This window comes from Perna viridis, chromosome 1 (genome assembly GCF_037379345.1).
Source record: "Perna viridis isolate PV_CMFRI_1.1 ecotype Kerala chromosome 1, ASM3737934v1, whole genome shotgun sequence".
Lineage (NCBI taxonomy): Eukaryota > Metazoa > Mollusca > Bivalvia > Mytilida > Mytilidae > Perna > Perna viridis.
The window spans coordinates 54263651-54288756 of record NC_142445.1 but is presented as its reverse complement, the minus strand read 5'-3'; the positions used below and the strand labels follow the sequence as shown (position 1 = coordinate 54288756).

Genomic DNA, 25106 nt, shown 5'->3' with positions numbered 1-25106 from the left:
AGGTAAGAGTCCCCGAGTGGTGTCACTGAGACTGTTAAATGTATTTTCTAAATCTTGTCAAAATACATATGGCGAGTATTGTTTAACATTGACCTCTATTTAAAGACTGGTCTAAAGCACCGTGCGCCAAAAGTGATCAAGAGTCGCATTTAAAAAAAATCCCCACAGAATCTATATAAAATCTAATTAAAAAAATATTGTAAAGTTGTTCTATCATTAATCTGCATGAAAGTTTGTTCAACAGACGGATGAAAAACAAAAGTTTATATGTCTATTTCGGTTAAAGATTTAATTAGATGACTTTGAACTCAATAGAACAAATACGACGTCAATATTTTGCTTGCTTTCATAAGTAATTTTTTTTCTTTTTATTCAGTCACCTTTTTTAACATATGAAGACTTTAAACCTTAATAATAGTTTATTCTCCTTTCATTTTTTACAATCGATCGTGAAATGCCATTTCGCAATTATTTCTTAGATTCTGTGGAGCAAATTAAAAATGGGACTTACTTTGAGCATGGCGCTGTATGTATTTACCAAACTTATTTTTTAAGCTTGTTCATTCTTTTTAATATCTGCTAATAAGTTGTTTGTGTTGGAGTGGAAAAATTCCGAATTTTTTTTATCGCGGAGTTTGATCCATACTTTATATTGAACAAAACTTACAAACGTTCTCCTGACTAAGATATTATGTTTACAAATGGAGGCAAATGATTATAATTAGCCGATGTAAGGAAAAATATACCTTGTATCGTACAACACCCGACCAAAAGTTGTGGTTTGATATCATGAAACTGATTTGAGAAAATGTAAGAAGTGGTTATTGATATCTTCACCACTGTTTGATAATACTTTGAACAACAAATGCACAGTAGACTAAGAATATGCCTTAACATGTTTTCTTGACTTGAGTCTCGAACCGCATATTCCGTTTCCCGTTAAAATGTTAGAATATGTTAAGTGCATCTTCATAAAAATGAATTGCAAAATTCTCAAATTTTTATTTGTGTAATTTAGGATCAATTGACTTGTCTGCCAACAATCAAATAAAAATATGTATAAGGATTGTTGAATTTTTCAAAATAATGCTATACCAACTAAGAGAGTATTTCTTAATATTATTTTAGGATTGTAACATGTGATTTTTTTTTTACTTTTGTTACTTTTTATGGTGAAAACTGAAGTTTTTATGTTATGAAGAGATGACTTTTTGTGTGATTTGTTGGCTTGGGTGTCGGCTTGTGTGTTGAACAAACAAGTGTTGAAAATAACTGAAAGGATTGTTTTAAAGGATTATTGGTCTTGTAGATGATGTTTTTTATGTCAATGTAGATTTTTTTTATTGCCATTTATATATATATATATATATATATATATATATATATTATTTTTCAGACATACATATATATATATGTGAAATGGAAAAATTACAATAGTACTGACAATAAACAAAACAGTAACATAACAATTTAAGCATAAAGTTTTCATAGATAATTAAAACTGTCTGTATACAAATGATGTAAGAAGAGTCAGTGGTTTCTGTGTGGCCTGTCTTGGGTTTTAGTCTTTTGAATGTTGTCTCCTAAGTGGGCTACCAAAATTGTAAAATAGTCCAAAAAGATTCTTAAATTGTTATTATCAGTATATGTTTTTTTTAATTCAGGCCAATATGCCATGTATGTTAAGATTGAGAATTACAAAGTTCAGAGAGATTAAGTTTTTATCATAACACACACCAAGCTTACACTAATTTCATAATTTGAAAAAAAAAGTTCCATATTATAGGTTACAGACCATCAATTCAACCAATGAGCATTTGGAACGTATGCAAAAATAGCCCTACACAGAAATTACCCCTGTCCCTCATTGTGCTGTGAAAAAAGTTCTCATCTCATTTAAAAAATTTAAACAGTTTCTGAAAGGAAAAACATTTCTGTACATTTTATAGGTGCATTTTGCTTGTTGTGACGTGAAGCCTAATCTCCATAATGATTTCTAAATATACTCCTATCTTGTGAAAACACTGGGATTTCCCATGCTATTTATAGACACTTCACTTCCGGTGACCAGTACTGCACTGCAAGTCTGCTAACCCCACATGCCATTCTGAGGATTGTGAGCTGACATATGTAGAATCATGCTGATATATAGTCCTCTGCAGGTTAAAGTTAAGGTAAAGTCCAGAGAAGCCATTGAATATCGTGAAATTAGCATAGAAGCCTATGGGAAGTGGAATTAGTGGTTTTTAGCCTTATAAAAGAATGTCTTATTTTTTCTCTCAAAAGTGTTCAATATTTGAATATGTCATATATTCAAAAAAAGAAAAAAATTGCAACAATCCTTATAAATCATGTTTTACATAATAATACATATAACAATCCTTTTACAATCTTTATATACATGTACAATTCTTCTACTAAATTTTTTATACAAGGATTATTGGCAGACAAGTTAATTGATCCGTAATGTATAATGTCTTTAAACACTTTTCAGATTATATTTGCTAAGAGCCAATTCTTATACTAAGTCAATTTCCAAGAACAGCAGTTGATTGGAAGCATCTAAAATGGAACAAATTTGGAGTTGGCTGAGTGTTAACAAATGATTTCCCCTTTCATAGGGAAGCTTTTTGTTCTGTCTTGTACATTGTAACTGCAGACGTCTTAGTCTTAACAATTGTAATAAACCAACATTATATTGATCTAATCATGCAGTGATTGAATGGAACTATTGTCTACACATAAGTCTTATTTTCGGTCCTACTTAAATACGCTTGCCAGGTTAAAATATGCCCATAGAGGAAATGTGTACGCCTTTCTGTTTAAATAGTTGAATTTAGAAATAAAATCAGTAAATATGAATTAATATGTGTAAAATGAATACATTTATCTACATTTTTATAGCTTTTCGGGAGGTCAGAAATGTGCTTGGAGTCCCGGGTCAGAGTCTCCGTTCTTTCTATCGAAACATTGGTTAATAAAAATACTTGGGTAAACAGAAAATATGAATGAAATAAAAATGGAAATAAAATACAAATGTACTTAAATTTTGATTTCTGTGTCTTTCTGAAAGTTATGGGTTAGTGATCCATACATTCACAATGGAATGCAAATTGGCCATTGCAATACTTTATCCATTAATCCAGTTAATCAGCATTCTAATCACCCAAGCCGACAAAGCGTGCCACAAATGTGAGCTAAATTCACATGATCTAATTAAAAACTGTTAATGTAATTAACACAATAAAATCAAAATATGTCACTTGGCTGTTAATAATTCGCAAGTGTAATATCATTAGTGTAATATATTTTCATTGAATTATATACATTGTTAATCCTTGCATTAAATATTCTTTGATTTTTTATTTTCTTTTCTGTTGACTTGAATGCCATCACTTGGTGTCTGTCGTCGTTGGTGTGGACAAATTTTAAAAAATCTTCTCCTCTGAAACTACTAGACTGACAGGTTTTAAACTTGGCCTGATTGTTTCTTAGGGTGTTCTGCACAAAAAGATTGTTGGGATTTTTGATCCATGAAAAAATATGGCAGCTGTTATTAAAAATAGAACATATGGGTCAGATGGCAGTTTTTTGCAAATAACTCAAAAACCATTGCGTTTAGCAAATTTCTGGCAGCGTAATATTGTTTAGCATCATGAGACGGACCTATGCCAAAATTTTCAAAACAATTGGTCAACTGATGTAGGAGTTACGGCCCCTGAAACAGTTTTTTTTTGTATTTTCGCATGTGCAACTTTGAAAATCTTTTTCTCTAAAACCATTTAAGATCATTGAATGAAAATAAGCATATTTTTTAGTGTATTGTGCTCAAAATGACTGTTGTGATTTTTAATCTGTGAATAGATATGGCTGCCTATACTAAAAACGGAACTTAGGGGTCATAAGGCAGGGTTTTGAAAAAAATTCAAAAATTGTTGCCTTTGCAAAATTCTGGTTCAGGTCATGAAAATGCTATGAAAAGCATTTATTGCATTTGACAATTTAGTTGATTTTAACTTAGCCTGTCTCATTCCTCAAGTCTTTCAAATAAGCAAATGGATAACCAGGTGAGCGATTCAGGCTCACTTGAGCCTCTAGTTTGATTTTCTAAAATTTTGTGTACTCTTGTGGTACTTGTAATCAAGAGTGTGATGGTCATAGGATTGTTGTTTGTGATTCATGTGACAATTGGTATCACCAGAAATGTGAAAGTTCAAATATATTATTTTTTCTTTTTTGGCCAAAACCTCTATTTTATACATCTGTTCACGTTGCATTTTGGACTGTCATGGCAACTTTAATTTTTTGCCTGGATTACAGAGGCTAAGAAAGAAAGGGAATTTCATTGAATTAGTCAAACTGGAAATTATTTTCATGTATGTCACAAAAATTCAAGTTTCCAACAGTTTTAGATAATCCTTCTTTCATCATTGATAGTGTTTCAGCCTCGAATTTGGGTAAAAATTTGGATTTTTTGGCCTGTGGAGACATCAGGGGATGGTAATTGTCTTTTTAATGCCATATCCCTAGGTATTTCAAATTCTGAACAAATTGCATCAGAAATTAGATACAGAACTTGTATTGAAATGATTTTGATTAGATCTTTTTATATGGACGACCACAGACAAGACAGTTTGACACTTGTTAGTCGCACTTTTGATGAGTCAATACAGGCCCGTACTATTTACTGCAAAACCTCATCTGCTTTTGTAATTCATGCTTTAGCAACAGTCATTGACAAACCTATTTGATCACTTTATCCTGCAGTTAATGGTATCCTTGATTATTCTATCGGAATTTTAAACTGGACATTTTCTCCTAGAAATTCAGAGGACAAAAAACCGTGTTCACATTTTTTGGACAACACTTCATTCTTTCTCAGGTCATGGAACATGGGTACTAAATCATTTTGTCCTCTTACTTCCAAATTCTAGCAGGCCTAATATTTTTGATATTTCGGATACTACTGAATTTCCTTCTCTTTCTTCAGCGACTGGACATTCTGACAAGACTGACGCTGACAGTCAGACCTACAAGTCACATACAACAGTATGACTTATGCAGACACTGAGACTGATGATCACACCACAGACCTACCACAGACTGACTCTGACAACCAGACCTACGAGTCACATACGGACAGCATGACTTTTGTAGATGCTAAAAACCGATGACAACATTTACCCACCACAGACTGACTCTGACCCTGACCCACATACCGACAATACAAGCTTAGGCGTACAGCTTGATGAGACAGACACCATCTTGCGCACATTTTCGAATCTGACTCAAAATTCTCTCCCTGGTAGTAAGTTTGTGGACTTTGACACAACACTTCAGACTCTTACAGAGACATCACATGGTGACAACTTACTTGTAGTACCTGACGTACGGAAGGAGAATGTTTTCTTTATTATTGACTCTGACAACAAGATGACTAAACAGACTTTCATTGACGACTGTGGTGCTTTGGCTGAAGTCATCATTAAAAACTCATTACTATTTAAATTCTGGTTGTGGGAAGTTTGAATATATTCACAAAAACAGTCCAAATACTAGGAAACAAAAAGGTAAAATGCAACTTATGGACCCACAACGAGGTCAAAATTCTGTTGCAATCTTGCAATGATATCATTTGAAACTAAAAAAGAACCCTGACTACCACCGTCGAGTTAACTGGTTTCAAAATTTACCCAGTCATAGCGGCATGCATTTTGCTCACATTTATGAATATATTGGCAATTATCCTCATGAGATGTCACATGGCCTAGCAACAAATTCAAACCAACCGTACTAGTGGGTTACTTTGGCTCAGAAATCAGCCAGTGCTGACGGTCTTCCCCTGAAATTACATGTTAAATAAGTCAATACATTTATTTTCATTTCTCTTACTTTAATAATTATAGTTATCTCATACACAAATACACATGCCCAACGACAAATGTCGAACGCCAGCCTGATTGTTATTTACATCGGCTAGTTATTCTTCCCATCAACAAAAAATTTCCTGAAAGTATAATTTATTTGAACAAAATACATCTTACTAAGCTAATATAACATAATTTTCACAGAAAGCACAATATTTATGCTGCAGGCCTATGCTTTTCTTCTACAGGCATATTTTAACCCGGCAGGCGTATTTAAGTATGGCCCCTTATTTTAATTGGATTGTTAATAAACCATAAGAAGTTCTGGTACTTCCACATGTGCATGGAAAATTTACCATCCAGTATGATATATCTATATAGATATGAAAACTGTATTTTGAATCGGTATAATAATTAACAATATATATGTACACAAAAGAGCTTTTAACTAAATATACATGTACAAATGTACAGACATAAACTATTACATTTAACTCATACCATGCTAACATTTAAGAATACAGAAGTAGGCACATTACACACAAAATTTAATTTATACAGAATGTAAACTAAGCATCAATGTTGAAAAACTAAAATTACTGCACTTAGCATTGAGGAAAGAGTTTGAAACTATACAGACAAAGCTAAGTATAAGCAAGGAATTAGAAACTGCTTCAATAATTAACTTGTAAAATTAAAGGTACATGTAACATAAATTAATTAGTATGAAAACACAACCAAACATTTTGTCAACTGAGCAGCGACATTTCGGTCAAATCCAGGATTAATTCAAGCTAGTAAAATGGTTATTTTCTTTCCTGAAATGGTTCAGGAGGTCATGTTGCTGCAACAAATTTGGAAGATTACATTGTAATCTGAACCCTTGGTACTTCCAAGATATTGGAATATCTGAAAGAATATCAAGAATCTTTTAATTGAACTTTTATATACATGTACTTGAACAGGTGTTATTTTTTTACAATTTACAACTGCTTATTTTCTTTTGTGATCATAAATTGTATCATACTAGTACATTGTATTGTTCAAAAATAAATTATCACATCCCTTTGCCAGAGCCGTTTTTTTTTAATTGGAAGAAAAGAAAAAGAAATATTACACACACATGTAAAATGTAAAAGGTTACATTTCTACACCAATATGAAATAATTAGATTTTAAGGACTGCCTTTTAGAATATTGTATAATTTTTTTTTGGTATTTGAGTATGTTATATAAATACTCATCAGCTTTTTCATTGTTATTGGCAGTTATTAAGATGAGGAGATCTGGCGGTACAACCAATGCCTTGTTGCAGAAAGTTTCTTCTCAACTGAAAGGGGAACGTGTGAAGAAAAAAGAAGATGATGATGACGCACTTAATGTAAGTAATTTTGAACATAATATTATACAAAAATATACATTGTATTTGAATGTTGAGTTACCCTGTCATCAAACCTGTAACCAAAAACGTGATGCTTATGACTGAAAATGATAAAAGGAACAATTGTCTTGTAGATCCCTTTGATAAATTTTCATGAAGTATGACTATTCACACACATTCAAACATTTGTAGTGTAGTAGAATAATAAAATACTTGATGTAAACTGAAGTTTATTGAAAAAAAGATCCTTAAAAACCATGTACCAGTAATGGTAAACATATAAATATTTGATATAAGCTAAATTTGAGTTTAAAGAAAATAACCTCCCAAAAATAAAACAGCATAAGAAAAAAAATTGATTTTGTATTCTGGTTTATAAAATTAATGTACGAATAGACAAGAATTTATAAAAACAAAGACATTGTAAGCTAAATACAGATGATCAGCATATAGGAGACTTATCATTATTTACTCTTACATTTAGGCATACATTAAGTCACTTTCCCAGAAAACAGCACAGCAAAGAGGAAAGTCTGTTGAATTTGAAGAAATGGGTGACATATCCATATCAAGTGAACTTGACACTCAGGATACCTCCTCTTCAATGAAAAGAAGGGCAATAACTCCAGCTGGGAGTAAATTTCTGAAAAAGAAACCTGTAGAAGAACCTCAAAAGGCATCCAAATTTTTGAAAAAGCCCCAAGTTTCATCAGCCAGTCCTGTTCCTACTGTGTCAGAACAAGTCAGAGGTCACATGAACCAAATGTCTGTCAATAAATCAGGTCAAAAGTCGTCTGCATTAGATAAAGCTTCAATGTTGGCCAAAAAAATTACACAGAGGTCAAATGAAAATAGAAGAGTCCTCACTCTGGAGACAGACAGTGAGTCATTTTCAACTCCAAGACAGTTAACACCACAACCAGATTCTGATAGTTTTAAAATTGGAAAAGATGCTGGAAAGTTTTTGAAGAAAAAATCCCAACCTGTTGAGGATGATATTGTGGCTAAGAGACCTTCAAGTCCTTCTCCTAAACCATCAAAGGATTCAAAAGGGAGAGGTGATTAAATTATCTGAATCTTATGTGTGTAATGGTTATTACATTTTGTACATGTATTCATCAAAATTTTATGTGTACTTTTTTTTGTGTTTAACTTTCAGTGGTAAAGTTTTCTTGTGCTACCACCATTTACAAGTTTTCCTAATAACTTTATTGAACAAGAATAAAAACATTGTAAATGTCTTTTTTTGAAAAGTAAATAGAATTCATCTAATGTATTACTCAACAATTAAAAAAATCTGTTGTATGCCTCATAGATATGATATAGAATGAATAAGAGTACAACTCTATATATCAAGTTTCATTTACTCCTCATATAATAGCATTTAAAATTTATATTAAAAATGATTGAAAAACATGCTTGTTTTTGGTCTTTGACAGGATCACCCTTCAAACTGAAGAGTTCACAGAAGTATTCAGGAGATGTTGTTTTGTCATCAGGAGAAGAGAGTTTACAAGAGTTTATTTTTGGACAAGATGGCAGTGATGACAGTGGGAGAATGATAATAAAAGGAGGATCTATTGTAAGATTTAATATAGACAGTAATAAAATTCTACATAAACATTGTGTGAAGGTTTTATAGTAAGGTAATTGTGTTGGTGACAGTATCATATGAAACTGTCCTTTTACGTATATGTCTTTATGATGGAATGGGAGAAGTCTTCATTCATCAAAAATCATCTTGATCGGTGGTAGTATTTTGAACTAAACCATAATGAATTAAAGTAAATGAAATAGAAGGCAATTACAGACTGACCTTGGTCACCATCAATTCAGAGGAGCAATTTTTGATTCATTTTTAATCACTTTTGATACACAACTACATGTTTATGTACATGTATCTGAAATTGTTAAGTTCATTTTTGTGCCGAAACCTGGTACAGAACTGTCTTCTAGATCGATAGAATGTTACTGTAGCTGATTTAAAAAAAGTCCAACTACAATTACATTGTACTTGTCTTGGCTTCAATATATTATTCATCTGACAAATTCTACATGTTGAATAGAATATTAAAAACTATTAAAGCAACCTGTATTTGTGATACATGTACAAAATGTACAAGGTGATGTGTCAAATGGAGAAAGTTTGTAGTGTACGTTACATTTTGCATTGTTTTTTTTTGCATGTACATGTATATGTGTTTGTCATTGTGTTTCATTACACCATGTTTCTAAATGTACCATTCATTGTATTTTTTGCCATAACAGAGGAAAATACCGGTAAGTGTCCCTACTCTTCACCATCTTCATAATAAACACAAGTTTATACTGTTACTTCAGAAATTATTGTCAAACAAAAATTTAAAAATGTAAAATACTGTAATTTAGCTGTTAAAAACAGAATTCACAATTTAAAACTTTACCACAATAATATTAACAGTCACAAGAATCTTCAATTTTTTAAATAAAAAATGTTTACTTCAATATATTACCTCAATTCACACTTCGGAAACAAATGTGTATGTAGTTCCAGTAATACTCTTAGGTACATCAGAGAAAATACATGTAACTACCTTATGTTTGTTATTTAAAAATATAGTAGTATTATAAATAGCTACTTAAACAGAGTTGCTCCAATTTGTATCATAATTTGCATTTTCAAAAAAAAGAAAAAAATCACATGGTTGGATAACTCTATCTTCACATATTTTTCCAGATGCACATAAAAATTTCTGAAGTTACAGCCTTTCTTTTATATCACCTCTGGTAACTCTTCTCTTGGTTCTTCACTTTTCACTTCTTTTGGTTTCACCATGGTTGTATTACATTATCAGAGCTAGTATCTTGTATTTTATTTCTGTTGTGTAAAGATTTTTTTTCAGGGTTCTAACATAAATTTGAAAAAAAATTGCAAGAACAGTTTATTTTTCAGATGATGGATAACAATGTATATTATAAAAATTGAGACACATACATTTGTATCCTTGTCATAACTGACCTATTTTTTGAAATTTGAAAAAGTCATATTAACTACTTAGGTTAATAGAAGATTGTAATATTTTAGAAACTTTTTTTACGAACATAAATCCACTTTGAGTAAAAAGATTCAGAATTTTGATTTTCATATGAATTTTACATTAACCTTTTAATGAAATCAATTGCTAAATCCTTTTAACTAATACAAAATGTACCACAATATACAGAAACATGCCAAAAGTGTTTGGTCACTTGTAAATTTGCCATTACTTTCTATGTAAATCATTCTTTAAAAAAATGTCAATGGAATAGTTCTCAACTGATTTCAATGATTGTTTTCCTTTTAAAAAGAAAAATGTTGAAATTAATTTTGTAGTTTGATGATGTTTTACTGTATAATTTTTAGAAGTGTCAGAGAGTTCAGTACAGAAAAAAAATTAAATGTCAAAAGTTTAATCGGAAGTAGTGTAAAAATGTAACATCACCAATTTTCTTGGTAATTACCAGTAACTTGCATATATTAATCTATTTTTGGTCAGAAAATCTGTTTGGACATAAACAGTATAATTTCAGATGTTTTTCTTAATATTTGTGAAAAATCATAAAAATTAGTTGAGAGAAATAACTTTCAAACAATTTTTTTTTAAAGAAAAGTGATTTTGCATAGAAACAAACAGACAATTTACAAGTGACTGATTATTTTTTGCACATGTCTGTATGTATGTACCAAGAGGTAAAAACTAAGAGTATACAAAAAACTGGACACTTGTATAAGCAATTAGTCTTTGAGGTCCCTTCATATTATTTTCAATGCCTTTTACACCTGTATATACTGAACACCTGCCTGAAATACTTCAGTCATCGAGGAGTTCTCTTTTGATAGGTTTCACAGTACAGGATTCTCAAAGATATACATGTACTTTATTCAGTGTCATTTTGATATGAGATTATCTTATGCTGTAATACAATTTGTTGATAGTATCAATTTTAATTTCTATTTTTTTTTAATCATGTGTTTGTTTTCCTATTATCTTTTCTCTTTTAATTAAAAAAAAATGATGATTGAATCAGCTTAATTTCTCAAAACTTGGTTTGAAACATAAAGGAATAGAACAGGTCTAGTATTTGTATTTAACATATAGTACTAACTCCAGATCAATATCAGTGAAAATGTGATGCAGAGTGTTATTTCATGTATTTCAGATTATTGATCATTTTCTTTAAGTTTGCATGATCTACAGCATATTTTCTATAATTTTCTTTCTTTTTAAACATTTAGTGTTTACATTTATTTACAGGTCCTCAGTTAAGCAGTAGCTTTGTATAATCAACGTTGATATTATTTTACATTTTTTTAGACAAGACAGGAATTCAGGAAAAGAGCTCAATCTCCCCACAGATCCCCTTCTCCAGACTCTAAACCTCCCACTCCATCAAGGACACCAAGAAGGTCAGGATCCCCTAGAGTGGGCCGAAGATCACCATCTCCTGGGTTTAGAAGGTCTAGGTCATGGTCTGAGGATGGTGATACAGTAGCCAGTGATATCAGGGATGAAAGTGATGGAGCCAGTTCTGAAGATATCTTTCGAGGTAAACTCTGGTGTAAATCTGGCTTTCTTGAGTTATTTGATCAGTGAATTATCTATCCTTTTGCAACAAGTGTCTTTTGTTGAACTTGCTGAATTTAGCATTTGAAGTGATATAATTGGAACGACCACATTTTTAAGAAACAGAGAAATTCTCATGCGTCTTAAAATTTTTGTTGGTTAAATATAGAACTATGAACAATTTGTAATAAATTAATCAATGTATTTTTAATGGCACTATTACTGAAGGTGTCAATTACAACTGATAAGAAATGAGTTGAAAATGCGAAGGTTCTAAAATTTATGATTTAAGCAAAATTTGCCTGACTTATTTCTATAATTTGTTATTGTATATTTTTAGAACATTTAAGAAAGTTATACTTTTATTTTATATAAATATTTGAATTTTTAAGATATTTTTATTTTCATTTTGTAGTCAATTTAATGGATGCTGACTCTCTGGAGCCTGTCATAATTGCTAAACCAAACTTATCAGAGAGAAAGTCACGAGAGTCTTCAAAGAAAAAAGATAGAAGTAGAAAAGATAAATCCAAGAAAGATAAATCAAAGCAAAACAAAAAAGACAATGAAAAAGATGATATATTTGGTCAGTTTGGAATACAAACTATTGAAGATTTATTAGGGGATGTTAAAGACTTAGACGAACCTGTGAGTGAAATTTCAGAAATAAAAACTGCATCTGAATCAGAGGAAATAGTAACAGAGAGGTCAGACAGAGTGTTGGGTGGTTTCCAGAATGATAAATCTCGATCAGAAGTTATAGTTTCAGAAATTAGGACTAGATCCAACACTCCAAAGTATTCAGAGGATTTTGACAGTAGTATTTCAGAGAGAATAGGAGAGACTACTAAACAGGATAAATATCACTCAGGGTCAGAAATTAGGACAGACTATAGTGATGATGAGACTGAACAGATCAGTGAGAAATTCTCTAGTGACTCTGAGTTTCTGATGACAGAATCGAGAGCCACACCCACATCAGATAGGACCATCACAGATTCTTATAGTTATACGTACAGGTAAAAAGATATCATACATATTCAAAAATGTGGTATACCTTGAAAAGTAATGTAATATGTGAATACTTCTTTTAAGATTTTTTTATCTTATTGTTCTGTGCATTATTACATTTACGTAGCTTTTATATACATTTATAAATTATTCATGTAGATATGTTAAAGTGATTATGTGCAGATATGAATGTCTGTTTAAAAGTACATTGAAATACAAATGGAAATCTTTTTGAGTTTTATTATTTCAAGTGTCATGAAGTGATTTATTTTTTATTTAAGTGAAAGGCGACCACCAAGACCTGAAAAAATTAAGACCAAATCAGCTGAGGTACAAACAGCAGAACCAGGATTGAATTATCAGTGGGATTCTAAATACTCTGGATTTGCTGTACCTGGCTTTTTACACGGATTAGGGATGGTAGATCCTACACCTATTGCTACGCATGCTGTCAGCCCTGATGCTCTTGAAGGTAACACTAATATATTCATAATTGTTTTCATTGAAACGTATGGTGTCAGTCCTGGTGCTGTAGTTGGAAACATTGATATGTTTATAATTATTTTGAAATTCTTATTATTTCTGTAAAAAAAAGAAGTTCATATACCAAGAAGGATTTTTTTCATGAACTCAGTGGTATTAATATTTTTCAGGATATTAGAAAAAATTATTGATTTTATATAAGAGCACAATGGAAGAAGTTTTGTCTTGTTTATAACTCAAATAAATATTATATCCATACTTTGCTCTTGTGACATAAGCAACATTTTTGTTTTTTAATTTTTTGTATTGAACAATTATGTTTTGGATGATATATTAAAGTGGAACTTAAAAGATTGAACAAATACCCAATATGAGATGATTACATAACTCACTTGGTAGCAATGTACATGCACATGTATGGTTGATGAAAATTTATTTTTTAACTTATCGGAAAAAATCTTACACTATGAATTGTAAATTAAAATATATAAAATCTTAGTTTGGATAGATGAAGTTTCACATCACAGTTGTCTATATCCTTCATCATACCCTACAGTTATACTTTCTGTTCTTAAGGAGATTACAAAAGCATTTTACAGCTGATCAAATTCTTTTAAACTAATATTTTTTCCCGAAACATTTTTCAAATGGAATGAACTTTCCAGTTCTTATTTGGTCTCCTAACATATTTTTTATTATAATCTTTACTTACAGCAGCAGTGAATGTTACAATTCAAGGTTTCAGTAACTGACACACCATGCTTTGGTCAGATATTGCACTGTTCTCATGCCTTTTTTTCATTAACCAAGTCTTATATTTATATTCCAGCCATGACAGCTTACAGCCCAGCCATGTTAGCTCTCCATGATATGTTGAAACAACAATTAGATCTGACCAGGCAGTTCATGGAATCTCAGAAATACCTGTATAAATCTTTCACAGATTCTATGGATTCTAACTACAAATATACCACACTGGAAGACACTAAAAGGGTATGTTTATTTTCTGAAATGTTAGAATTCTGAAAGAAATAACCTGTGTCATATTTGAGTGGGTATGGCATTGCCTTTATATGAAAAAAGTTAAAATTTAAAGAGAATGTAATGAAAGGAAGTAATGTTATGGTATAGTACATAGTAAAAAACAAGTCTATGGAATTTATGGTGTTGATTGCCAGATAATGTTCTGCCATTCTCTTACTGATATTTTCCTTATAATATGATTAAGTTTTTAAAATAATTTTAGATATGCCTGTGAAAGTGGCAAATAAGGTAGAAATGTCAAATTTGATATACCCGATGCTGCTGAAAACTTTCCTCCTTTCATGTGACCAAAAATTTGATTGGAAAATTGTAGGTTTGTGATAGTCACATTACCTTTGAAGAACAACTCAGCACATTTCAGTATAGGAACGATGCAAATACAGCCTGTAATTTGATCTCATCAATAATGAACTTAAAAGTCCTTAGCTTGCATTTAAGGTTGTCTCTTATTATTTTAAACAATATTTATTTGATCTAAATTTGAAATACACAATGTATGGTATGTTTTATGTTGATGTGTCTTTTGTGGAATTTGTCTGTATTGAAATTTTAGCCTGATTTTTTGCCAAATGTGACTTAATTTTAACTTTACTTTACCTTTCAGTACATTCAGAAACACAAACCAAAGACCCTGACTTTTAAGCAAGCCATGAAGATGGTCAAGTCTGAAATGAGGAACTGATAGATTTCTATATACCAGTCCTTGTTATCATGTATCAGGAAAAAATCTTGTCCAGCTTAATTTTGTAACACAAAGATTAAGCATGTTATCAAAAACAGGCACTATTACATTGAATTGAAATTATAGTTATGTAATAAAGAGACACTAAATACATTTTTTTTTCTTGAAACTTGAAATGTAGTGAAAATACTGAAAATAGCAAGAAAAGTCAAACTGTCCAATTCACAAATAACTATTTTAGCAGAGGGTCAACAAAGAACGAAAGGTTGTCACATTTAAAAGTTGATTTGCTTTAGTATCATTTATATAGAGATGTTTTGTAAGAATTGGTGCTTTAGACTTAGCCTTCTAATGCTCGAGCTACATTCATGGCTCTATTTAAATGTCAGTGTAACTTTCCTGTTATTTATTGATGAGGAAAAGTATATTTAATTATTGTATGAAAAATTATTTACTTTACTGCAGTAAATTACATACATTGCCATTTTTATCATTGTCTGTGATATTTTAAATTTTAGAATTAAACTCAAATATTTAAATTTTTTATGTGGTTTTGTGTAAGCTATAGAAAGGCCAGAGGAATAAAGTGATCATGCTGACTGTCCACCTGTCCATTTGTTCATCCCCAGTTTTTATCTGTAACTCCGCTAAAACCGCTGAATTTGATTAAATTTTCATACATTCTTTATCACATGATGCCAATGTGAATCTCATATTTTGTTTTTCTAGTTGATTGACTTTTGGGTTTTCCTATAATTTGGTTTTTATACGACCACAGTTCAGTTGTATATTGGTATGGTGCTGTCATCGTTGTCATCCGTAGACACTTGGTTTTTGTGCAATAACTTGAGTATTAGTTTGCTGATCTTTTTAAAAAATTACAACAAGGTTTGAAACAAGAAAAGGAAGGCTGCTATATGTTTTTGCGGTTATAGCCCCAACCTTTTGGAATAATGGGCCAAAAAAGGGACCCAAAATAAGCATTTCGTAGAATTCAATTATGAAACTCCAGTAAAAACATAGGTATGTCAATGATATAATTTCACATTATTCTATACCACAATGGTCAGTGGCATTTTTCTGATGTCAAGACAATAACTTAATTATTTTTGGTCCAATTTTGTTAGAATTTTTTGTTGGATTCTTAGAAAATCCCTGCCTGCATTTTACAATCAGATTTCAGATATCTCTTGTAGTTTTTGAGTTATAAGGGTTCAAAGGGGCCACACACCCCCCCAAAAAAAAATCAACATTTTAATTTTGGGTCGGAATTAAAAAATTTTTTATTGAATTTCAAGGATTGTGCTATATTGTGTCCAAATCACTTGTTTTGAATTGTAAGTCCCTATACTCAAGTGTGTCAAAAACTAACATTGTGTCCACACTTGCACCAACTGCTCAGGGTTTGACCACTGCGGCCATATCATGCTGCATTCAGCGAAGCTTTTCATTAGAGAGGGGAGCTGGGAGAATCAACACGTGAGCTTTCCTCAAAGTTTTTCAAGTTTCAACCATGGCACAATTGTGATTGTGGGTAGAATTTTAAGCCCGACACCTTATTTTCACATATGAAATACATGTATGTATGAAACTTGCAAAACTACTTGGTTGTATCAGTTATTCTTATCACAAGTGTCTAATGTTATATCTGAAGTATTGAAAATATTACTTCTGATGTCAAGTTGCTAATAGCTAATACTATTCGTCTCCTTCATATACATTATTGTAGTTTAGATACAGCTATGTAAACAGATTATCATGACTGGTCTTTGTTCAGTTGCTTTTATCCATCTCATTCTAAGAAGCTTGGTGATTGAAACCAATCCTTAAAAGACCAGCATAAATCTATATCTATTTAAAGCTTCATAAGGTTTCAACTTTTCTGCACTGTGACAAGAGTTCAATGGAGCATAAACATATTAATATGCTGCTCCTTAATAATCAATTTAAATATCAATTAGTCCAACTGTATCTCATTGATTTTTGAGAGAAATTTTCAGACTATTGATAGCCACCACTTATAGCCTAGAAAACTTCAGGAAGTTATTGTTTATAAAGTAATTTGTTCTGTATCTGAATCAAGAATTTTTAAAGATAATTATCAGGTATTTAATCAACAGGCTACATGTAGTATGAAATTGAGAACAATGTAAACAATAAACAAAATGATTTACAGAAGAAAAAATATGACTGCATTATTGAGTGATATAGTTAACTTCAAGAAATAGAGTTGGTCTTCCCTTATCAGCCGATGAACTTCCTGTAAACTGTAAAATTGACAAAAAGGTTTTAACTTTCTATTAAACTTAGATAGAAATATCCATTCAATGTTTTAATTTCCTTGTACAGTACAGTTAAGAATTAAATGTCAGTCCCTGTAAGAATCAGGCAGTAGGTGAAACATGGTATAAAAAACCCATCATTTTGGAAGTGTAATTTGACTATTTGCACCATCAGAATTGAGGAAAACAGACAAAATTTTCCATTTCATGCTAGGCCATTGAGTTACAATTTCATTGAAATGCACTGAAAACGAACACTTCAAGGGCAGATAATTCTGTCAAAAACCTCATTTTTTCTTAGATTCTTTTGAAATTTTTTTTAGCAAATCCAATGATGCAGAGATCAAGTAATGGTCTTTTCAAATAGAGAAAGCATATTTGAGTGATTTTTATTGTCAGATTGGTGGGGTTTTGATATGCATGTTTCTGATTTTTTTCATTTTGCCTTATTCTTACGAACATTTACACATAAAATGATCATTTTACAATCTTACAACTTGTTTGAACAGTCACTGGCATCTGTGTTTCTTAAATGTTGGGCATATAAACATTTATTTAGCCTGCTCTGGTTGTAATTCTATCTAGCTGACTCTCATGCCTTATCATGTTCGTTAACATTAAGATGGTGCTAAATCAGTAAGTAATTTTTTTGGGGGGATGGGAGTCCTGAAAATCATACTTTATAATTTTATTTCATACAAGACTTTGGCTGTGAAATACAGAAATTTCCAGATTTTCGATTTTTCCCAATATTTTTTAATATGGCAATTTTTCCTCATATGGTCATAGTAAATTAAAATGTTTTACATCACAGTAAGACGTTTGTTCATTATGTAAGAATGTTTTAAATTGTTTGGTAATGCGCACGCGCATGTTCGGTGAAAAAACTTTGACAGTTACCACAACAAATATTCAGCTGTCTTTGCAATTACAACTGCATAATGCTGTATACTGCAATCCGGATTTGTAGCACTTACAATTACCATAGAATTATTTCTTGCAACTGCACTTCAAAAGTTCTTAGCAAGATGCCGCTATGGGAGGCAACGATGTCCAATTTGGCAACCACACTTTGTCTTGTCTTTGCCAACCTCATCTATCTGGAGGAGGTAATTTCATCATCCGATTCAAGGACTGACCCAAAGTATGACCTGCATGGGATGGCATTATATGTCTTTTGCTTTCGTGCAAAATGAACAAGTCTAGCTTCGTTAACGTCGTTTGTTGAACTGGAGCGGTCATACATAATTACGACGAATGCGTCAACAATACTTACCGAATCAGAACCAATTTTGCCGATTGGAGCACTCAGTCGACGAAAAACCTCTTGCATCGACATCAGTAAAGACATTCCAGGCTGGCCAACATAACTTTTCCCCTTTTTCAAAAGAAAAAAAAACCCATTATACATCGTTGTTTTTCCAAAAAAGATGGTACACCTAGATACAAATATATAGTTCTTGGTAGAGATTCCTCATACTTTGTAAGAAATAATTCCCAATCATCTTCCAAATATACAGAGGAAGGTGTTTACAAAATGCTGGAATTTTTAATCGACAACATAATTGTCCAGTGTGGTGGACGTGTTTTTCAACAAACGGTCGGCATTCCAATGGGAACAAATTGTGCTCTTTTATTTGCTGACCTATTCCTTCACTATTATGAGGCTGACTTTATAGCTGATCTGATCAGAAAGAAAGAATATCGTTTTGCTAGATCCTTCAGTCTCAGTTTTCGCTATATAGATGACGTATTATCTATAAACAATCCTAATTTCGGGGATTTGATACATCGCGTCTACCCAAAAGAACTTGAGATAAAGGATACTACAGACAGTGTAAAGTCAGCCTCATATCTTGACCTACACTTACAAATCGATGGTAAAAGAAAACTATTGACCAAACTTTACGACAAACGTGATGACTTTTCATTCAGAATTGTCAACTTTCCTTTCATCTGTGGCAACATACCTTCGGCACCTGCGTATGGAGTGTTCATATCACAACTCATACGTTATGCCAGAGCTTGCCGAAACTACGCAGATTTTTTGTATCGCGCTAGAACTCTAACAAAAAGGCTTCTGGAACAGGGTTATGTTGCTACAAGATTGAAGTCATCACTACAGAAGTTTTATGGTCGTCATCATGAATTCGTGGATTGTTATGGTGTATCCATCTGCACCATGAAAACTGATTTATTCAACGGGTCATGGTTTTCCTGTCCTCGTTTGTCTACCCCGGACTTGACTTTTTATTAGCAACTCGGCGAGTGTTTCTAGAAAAGCAGAGGACGCTTACCCTACCGGTGCACCTGGTCTAGTAACTTCATTGATCTATGTTGCATCGTCATTGCCTTTCGTAGTTCTGTTATATTGGATTCATTTTCACACAAGAAGCATTTTGCAATATCCACTTCCTGGACCGAGTTTGTTTTTTGATGATTTTAGATGTTTCATCTTCTTCGTTTCATGACCCTTTCTAATTTTGTGTTGTTGAACACTATCCTGCAGAATGATGGTACTTTGCAGAGTAAAGATGTTTCAATACCCTGGCCATCATCTATTTGCATTGTATCTAAGGGTACTGGCAATTAATTCAATATTTTGAACTTGGTAATGTTTTTTTGCCAGGAAAGTATATGCCGATTTGATTTTATCTGATGTATCAGTAGGGGACACAAATGTCTCATCCTTGTATAACTGACAAATCAAATATTTGGTCCAATCAATCTACCCTTTTTCTTCTTTTTTAAACGCTGAAACATAGAAACAATCTGTGACTTTTAACAACTTTAATTCTTGGATACACTTTTTTGTATGAGATTCGACTAGGTTCGACAATGTTGTTCCTACACCATCCGAAGGACATACACCCCTCAGCAATGCTAGAGGTTGTCTGGCAAGCTATTTTCTTACTTGGTGCCATCCTAACCTCTAGCATCTGACATGTTGAAAGCCACCGCAAATGTGAATTAGCTCAACATGTGTTCTAAAATAGTTCAAGTCTTTAATTTACATAAAAGAAGTTTAACCTACCGAAATCGAGCGATAAAAAAAATCCTAATTATTTGTTAAATGCCTAGAAAACATTTGTAATGAAGACAGTTGTCAAAATAACCAGCCATTTTGAATTAGGTGTAATTTTACGGAATACAATATATTTTTGACAAAACGAACTTAAAGTTGGTAAAGGCAATTTGTTGGTTAATTTGATATGTTCGTTTCGCAAATTTTAAAATCCGTAATTTTATCAACCGGAATTAAACACTCAAAAAGCTAAAAATATGAAGTTCATTTTAACTGCTTTTACAAAGGATTTCCAGGTTTGCTGGATTTTCTTTTTAGGAAGATCATTTGTTTTTCTTCTGTTTAGTCACCTTCTCGCGTCTTATGGTAAAGAAACTGTATAAAACGTTTTAAATGGTAAATAGTTTACTATAATTCTGCCGATTTCAAAGAACATCGGAACGAGCGTTATGCAGTATGGCGCTCGGAAGTAAGAGGTTGGGGTATGGAGGAACGGAATTCCAACCTCTTACGTTGTAGTAGTAATACCCCGCCTTCCTGGCTCGACTTTCCTGCGTTTGCACACTCCGTCAATTCGGACACGACATGCACCTTATTCTGAATTGGGTTGAATCAAGGTACATCTAGGAGACTTTAGGAAACCGCATGCCGAGTTACATGGCTGCAAGTTGCACCACTGTGCCCTTGTAGTGTATGCAATTCACTCATACATGACATAATAAAAATGAAATGAATGTAAGCTACGTTTAATTCACATTACACAACAGAAAAATGCTTGAACAAAGTAGTCAGATTCAGAAAAAAGAAAGCCTAAAATCGCTTTATATATGTTCATCATGCATTTAGAAGGTTTAAAATCATTGAGAGCTCAAATGTGCAAAATATGGCGAGAATATAGAAATATTCATTGAGCCATCCCGTAATTGGATTGCACATCATGAACTTTTCTTCGGCAAAACTGGCGCATGCGCAAATAAAAACAACGTCAAGCGACTATATTTAGATATTTTTATTATATCTGTCCAATTACAATACCGGAAATCATTTGAATTATGATATTATCCGAACTTTACTTGACCTAAAGACTCTTCTTGATGAAATGGAAGATTGGTTTTTACCGCCATATTTAAAAGTTGGCGGCAACCTTTAAAAATGCAAAATAGGTTTAATTTCAACAAGTATGTTATAAAGTATAACTGTGCAAAATATTGTGTTCGTATCATAATTTGAAATATTTTGGTGAAATACTGAGGTTATCCGTTTCACTATTATAAATGGTCCTGCTTATAATTTTAGACTTGATAATTTAGATTATTATATTATTATTTGTTGTTGTCATGGAATTGTCATTTTCCCTGGTATTCCTTAATAATACTCATCTATAAATGAAATAAATGCCATGAATGCACCATGCACCTTTAAGCTAACATTATACATTTAATAACAGAAGACTTGGTTGTTTTCCTTCTGAATTAGATAATCAAATTGTTAGGACAATTTCTGAATCACTTTTAAATTGTGTATTTCGTACAATTCATTTACTGGAAGAAAGAATCTAATGTATTTGTGGACTCATTTCTCTTCATTAAGGACTTTGCTAATTCACAGCCCTTCCTCAAAACAAGTTTTATTTTCATCTAAAATTTTGTATTTGGGGTTAGTTGTTATGTCATGCATCAAATTAAGTATAGAACATTACGTAACATTTTGCTAACATATAGATCTCACTTTATACAAACATTATAATGCTCAATCCCCATCCTCTTATAAGCATTTGTCTTTCTAAAATGTTCACACGGAGGTAATGTTTTTCAAGTAAATAGTAAGACTTGTTTTGTAATAGGATGCTTAGTTGAAGTAAATGACTTTTCTGTATAGCATTCGTTTTGGAAATCCAATACAACTTACCCGTATTTTTGTAACAGTGGTAAATTTTTCATGACTTTGTTTTGATTTCCTGTATGATATTTTTGATGCTACTTCAGTTTTGTCATTTTATGAGGTACAATGGTTCGGTAAAATCGTCATATCTTTATTCGTGATGATACTTCAGTTTTGTCATTTTATGAGGTACGATGGTTCGGTAAAATTATCATGTCTTTATTGGTGATGATACTTCAGTTTTGTCATTTTATGAGGTACGATGGTTCGGTAAAATCATGTCTTTATTGGTGATGATACTTCAGTTTTGTCATTTTATGAAGTACGATGGTTCGGTAAAATCATCATGTCTTTATTGGCAGCACTTCACGCTACTTTATACAAATACAGAATGGTAATAAAAATTACTGGTAATTGTCAGTCCAGAAATATGAAGGTTGTCTTAAAGTCTTCTAATTTGCGTAGTTGATAGTTTTAAAAAAAAATAAATAAATGTATAGTAATCATTTCTAACCATGATTATATTTTGTAAGTTTAGCAAAGCAGCTGCACCATTTTCACAAAGATTCTAACCATAAGTTATAGTACGTGGGCTGAGATAACTCCCTTGCACCCCACTCATCAGCCAAAATATAATTTCTAGGGATCCTTTATCTTCAATTTACGGATTTTGTCACCAAAAAATAAACTGAAGCATTTTTGTATTTTTTTATACCTCGTTGAGGCAAAAATCCATTTTTATGTTTTATGATTCTTCTAATTCCTTTTTATAAAACGAAGTAAATTGACATATATCTGTAAAATCATGTAGCCAAATGTCTCAGCTTTACAATGGTACCAAGAAATTTGCGGTAACACTTAGGGTTTGGGTGTAAACTGAAAAAAATGTACCACTAGTCCTTCGAAAAATCGCTTATATGGACATATTTTTCAATGTCAAAATCCGTAGATTAATTATACTTCAGTAAAAAAATGAATTATTTGGTATTTCATGTTTAGTATTAGATTTTTGTAGTCAGAATTTATCAAAAAAGGCAAAAATGCATCTTACATTTTAGGCGAAATCTGTTTATAGTTTGTTAACGCATTCTGTCACATGAATATTTAGACGATTAAACAACTGAGTCACAAAAATTTTGACTTTTTGATGCAGTGAGATACACATATAAGCTTATGCTGAAAAAGAATCCGAGAATATTCTTTGGCGACACATTGGTTCGGTAATGGGACGGATAAAGGTACCTAAAATTACCATGATGAGTGGTGGTGCACGGTGGACCCTCCCAGTCCATGGACTATAAGGTCGATTTCATAAACTGTTTAAATGTTCCCCATATTCATTAGAATCTATAATGAAAACCTCATTGTTACCAATAATACGAGCTGAGTAGAGAAGTACGAAAAATACCATTAAAAGAGTGGAAAATTCATCTCCGATGTTATAACTATAAACTGGACACTTGTGTTGTAATTCAGAAATTAACAAGTTTTGGAGACAAGCACCTCATCCGTTTTAATGAGCAACTCGGCGGGTGTTTCCAGAAAAGCAGAGGAAGCTTACCCTACCGGTGCACCTGGTCCATGCTCCCAGTTTTTAGTGGAGTCAGAGTTGCTCATTTGCTTTTGTTACTTTGTATGTATGATTTTAATTACTCTATGTTCTTTGTTGTGTATGTCTGTTTTTCATGTCGGGTCTTTCTCCCTGGATTACATTCTTTTGATTACCGCTATAACCTTGGTTCCCTTGATTACTCTTGCGTACAAACATGCAATTACCCCAGTTCCATTCATTAGTCCGTAGATTAGACCGATTACCTAATAATCACATTGTGTTATAAATGGACACTACCTTCTTGTACTTTAAATGTGAGATTTTTTGAGATTTTACTAAGATATCCATTCCGTGAAAAGCGCTTTCGGATCATTTCATTACTCAGAGCGTCGTAACAGCTAATTCTAATAATTTATACCTTATTATATCATTTAATGATTATGACAGAAAATCATTGATTTTATATAAGAATTTAGAAGACCTACTGATATAAAACTTGCTTTACCAGGCAGCGTCCTCTTTTATTTCATCAATGCTTATTTTCCACATAGACCTATTCATTTGCGTTCATTAAAAGCTTACCATCACTTCACTGAAATGGAAGAATCGCTAGAGAATTTCTTGTAGTGTTAAACGGATTTTTACGATTCGTCAATTTCCTTTGAGTATTGGTTAAAAATTTAGCTTGTCTTGCCATACGTGAAACACGAAAATAGTTGCATAACGCAACACAATTTTGTACGGTTTAATTCGGTATTCTGCATCATTAAGTCACAGTATCCCTAGAGTGTTCATTCTTCATTTGCATGTGAGAAAGAAGAAGAAAATTAATTCACACAGAAAATTGCCATAGCCATGCTGTCAACGACTTATGCAAGACACTGATTAAGTTAGAAATAGAAAAGCTCATACTATTCACTATCTAAATTCAAAGTCATCTTTCAATGTCGTAGAAATATCAAGGTCTAAAAACTAAACCACAAAAAACCTACATTTCAGATATGCTTTGTCTCGTTGCTTTCAAAATACACACCTGTTTAACTTAAATAAGCAGTTTATAGGTCTCCTTTTGTTTGCATGTATATTTGTGGTGAGACACTCTCACCGTTACGTCTCAAAGACTCAGATTTTATGAGAAGTAGGCTGTTCATTGTCATCAGCAACTCATCACACGGTAGAATATGGCATTTTTGTTGTGTGTTTATCTAAATCACATTTCCGTTTATAAAAGAGAGTAAACGAATATTGCGTACCAGGTCTTTTAAAATACAGTAATGGCACCATGCTATGGTTAAGGAAACACGGATGTTCACCTT

At 32.2% G+C, this 25106-nt stretch overlaps 1 protein-coding gene across 1 annotated transcript; it reads left to right on the top strand.

The window, feature by feature from the left end:
* Positions 1 to 676: 676 nt before the first annotated feature.
* LOC148629399 (uncharacterized) lies at positions 677 to 15596 on the top strand. The gene is made up of 9 exons (XM_088550273.1): positions 677 to 810; positions 7135 to 7247; positions 7732 to 8305; positions 8687 to 8829; positions 11582 to 11813; positions 12246 to 12849; positions 13123 to 13313; positions 14154 to 14317; positions 14973 to 15596. The coding sequence occupies exons 2-9, from the start codon at positions 7143 to 7145 to the stop codon at positions 15048 to 15050; spliced, it is 2091 nt and encodes a 696-aa protein (XP_088406399.1). The 5' UTR covers positions 677 to 810; positions 7135 to 7142; the 3' UTR covers positions 15051 to 15596.
* Positions 15597 to 25106: the final 9510 nt, after the last annotated feature.

Excerpts from the sequence above, each read along its gene's own strand:
- LOC148629399 (XM_088550273.1), top strand. The coding sequence starts at position 7,143 with ATGAGGAGATCTGGCGGTACAACCAATGCCTTGTTGCAGAAAGTTTCT. Across the intron at positions 11,814-12,245 it reads TTCTGAAGATATCTTTCGAG|TCAATTTAATGGATGCTGAC; the intron begins GTAAACTCTGGT and ends TTCATTTTGTAG. Across the intron at positions 13,314-14,153 it reads CAGCCCTGATGCTCTTGAAG|CCATGACAGCTTACAGCCCA; the intron begins GTAACACTAATA and ends TTTATATTCCAG.